The sequence below is a fragment of the Babylonia areolata genome, chromosome 30 (genome assembly GCF_041734735.1).
Source record: "Babylonia areolata isolate BAREFJ2019XMU chromosome 30, ASM4173473v1, whole genome shotgun sequence".
NCBI classification, from domain to species: Eukaryota; Metazoa; Mollusca; class Gastropoda; order Neogastropoda; family Buccinidae; genus Babylonia; species Babylonia areolata.
The window spans coordinates 26251048-26253547 of record NC_134905.1 but is presented as its reverse complement, the minus strand read 5'-3'; the positions used below and the strand labels follow the sequence as shown (position 1 = coordinate 26253547).

At 52.1% G+C, this 2500-nt stretch overlaps 1 protein-coding gene across 1 annotated transcript in view; it reads left to right on the top strand.

Moving 5' to 3' along the window:
* The window catches only part of LOC143275360 (interstitial collagenase-like), a 143933-nt gene that overhangs the window by 62013 nt on the left and 79420 nt on the right, over positions 1-2500 (top strand). Inside the window, exon 2 of the mRNA XM_076579420.1 lies at positions 574-697. Coding sequence (XP_076435535.1) covers positions 574-697 — 124 coding nt within the window. The remainder of the gene's footprint in view (positions 1-573; positions 698-2500) is intronic.

Below are 2500 nucleotides of genomic sequence, written 5' to 3'. Positions count from 1 at the left end.
TGATGATGATGATGATGGTGGTGGTGGTTGTGGTGGTGATGATGATGATGGTGGTGGTGGTTGTGGTGATGATGATGATGGTAGTGGTGGTGATGATGATGATGGTGGTGGTGGTTGTGGTGATGATGATGATGGTGGTGGTGGTTGTGGTGGTGATGATGATGATGGTGGTGGTGGTTGTGGTGATGATGATGATGGTGGTGGTTGTGGTGGTGGTGATGATGATGATGGTAGTGGTGGTGATGATGATGATGGTGGTGGTGGTTGTGGTGATGATGATGATGGTGGTGGTGGTTGTGGTGATGATGATGATGGTGGTGGTGGTTGTGGTGGTGATGATGATGATGGTGGTGGTGGTGGTGGTTGTGGTTGTGGTGATGATGGTGGTTGTTTTGGTGGTGATGATGATGGTGGTGGTTGTGGATGTGATGATGATGACGGTGGTGGTGGTGGTAGGGTTGGTGATAGTGATGGTGATGGTGATGATGTCAGTGTGTCACCAGTGACGATGAAGATGACGATGATAGTGTTGACGACGATGGTAATGACGATGACAATGTGTGTGTGTGGCAGGACTACCTGGTGCAGTTTGGCTACATGAAGCCCCAGGACCCCAAGACCGGGGCCCTCAGGTCTGAAGAGTACGTCAAGAACGCCATCAGGGCCTTCCAGAAAATGGCCGGCATCCCACAGACAGGTGAGAGAGAGAGGGGGAAAGAGAGACGGGGGGCGGGGGGATGGAGAGAGTGGGCGGGGAGAGGGAGAGAGAGGGAGGGGGAGAGAGGGGGGCGGAGAGAGAGGGAGGGGAGGAAGAGAGGGAGGGAGAGAGAGACACAGACAGAGACTGAGACACAATGGAAGAGAGACAGAGAGTTCGTCAAGAACGCCATCAGGGCCTTCCAGAAAATGGCAGGCATTCCACAGACAGGTGAGAGAGAGGGTGGAGGGAGAAAAAGGGAGAGAGAGAGAGGAGGGGGAGAGAGGGGGGGAGAGAGAGGGGATGAGGGAGAGAGAGGGGGGAGAGAGAGGGGGTGAGGGAGAGAGAGGGGGAGGGAGAGAGAGGGGGGAGAGAGAGGGGATGAGGAGAGAGAGGGGAGAGAGGAGGTGAGGGAGAGAGAGGGGAGGGAGAGAGGGGGAGGGAGAGGAGGAGAGAGAGGGGGTGAGGGAGAGAGAGGTGAGGGAGAGAGAGGGGAGGAGGAGAGAGAGGGGATGAGAGGTAGAGGGGGGAGGGAGAGAGAGAGGGGGAAGAGAGAGAGGGCGGGAGAGAGAGAAACATAGAGGGAGAGATAGACAGACAAACATACAGACAGACAGGGAGGGAGAGAGAGAGACAAACATACAGAGAGGGAGGGAGAGAGAAACAGAGACAGACAGACAAAGATAGAGAGACAGACAGAGAAACATACAGACAGACAGAAACATAGAGAGACAGACAGGCAGACAAACATACAGTGAGGGAGGGAGAGAGAGAGAGAGAGAGAGAGAGAGAGAGAAACAGACAGACGGACAAACATACAGACAGACAGAAACATAGAGAGACAGACAGGCAGACAAACATACAGTCAGGGAGAGAGAGAGAGAGAAACAGACAGACGGACAAACATACAGACAGACAGAAACATAGAGAGACAGACAGGCAGACAAACATACAGTGAGGGAGAGAGAGAGAGAGAGAGAGAGAGAGAGAAACAGACAGACGGACAAACATACAGACAGACAGAAACATAGAGAGACAGACAGGCAGACAAACATACAGTGAGGGAGAGAGAGAGAGACAGAGACAGACGGACAAACATACAGACAGACAGAAACATAGAGAGACAGACAGGCAGACAAACATACAGTGAGTGAGAGAGAGAGAGCGAAACAGAGACAGACGGACAAACATACAGACAGACAGAAACATAGATATACAGACAGACAGACAGTCTCCCATGTGGGCCGGCCTTTCTCCCAAATGTGTTCCCCCCGATGCAGAAAGGCTGATGGCACCAAATGATGTTGTTGTTGTCGTCTGCGCTCTGTTCACTGTGTCTCTTGGTGGCTCGCTCTCTTTCTTTCTCTCCTTCTATCTCTCATCTCGCTTTCTTTGTATCTGTCTCTGTCAATCTCTCTGTGACTCTCTGTCTGTCTGTCTGTCTGTCTGTCTGTCTGTCTCTCTCTCTCTCTCTCTCTCTCTCTCTCTCTCTATATATATATATATATATATATCCCTCCCTCCCTCCCCCCCCTCTCTCTCCCTCACACTGGTTCTCTTTCTTTCGCACCTCTCTCTCTTTTGTCTCTCTCTCCTTCTGCCCCCTTCACTCTTCCTCTCTCTCTCTGTGTCTCTCTCCATTCTCTTTTTCTCTCCCCCCCACTTCTCTCTCTTTTCCTCTCTCTCTCTCTCCCCCTCTCTCTCCCTCCCTCTCTCTTTCCCACTTTCCCTCCTCTCTCTCTCTTCCTCTCTCTCTCTTCCCCCTCTCTCTCTCCCCCTTTCCCTCTCTCTCTATCTCTCTCT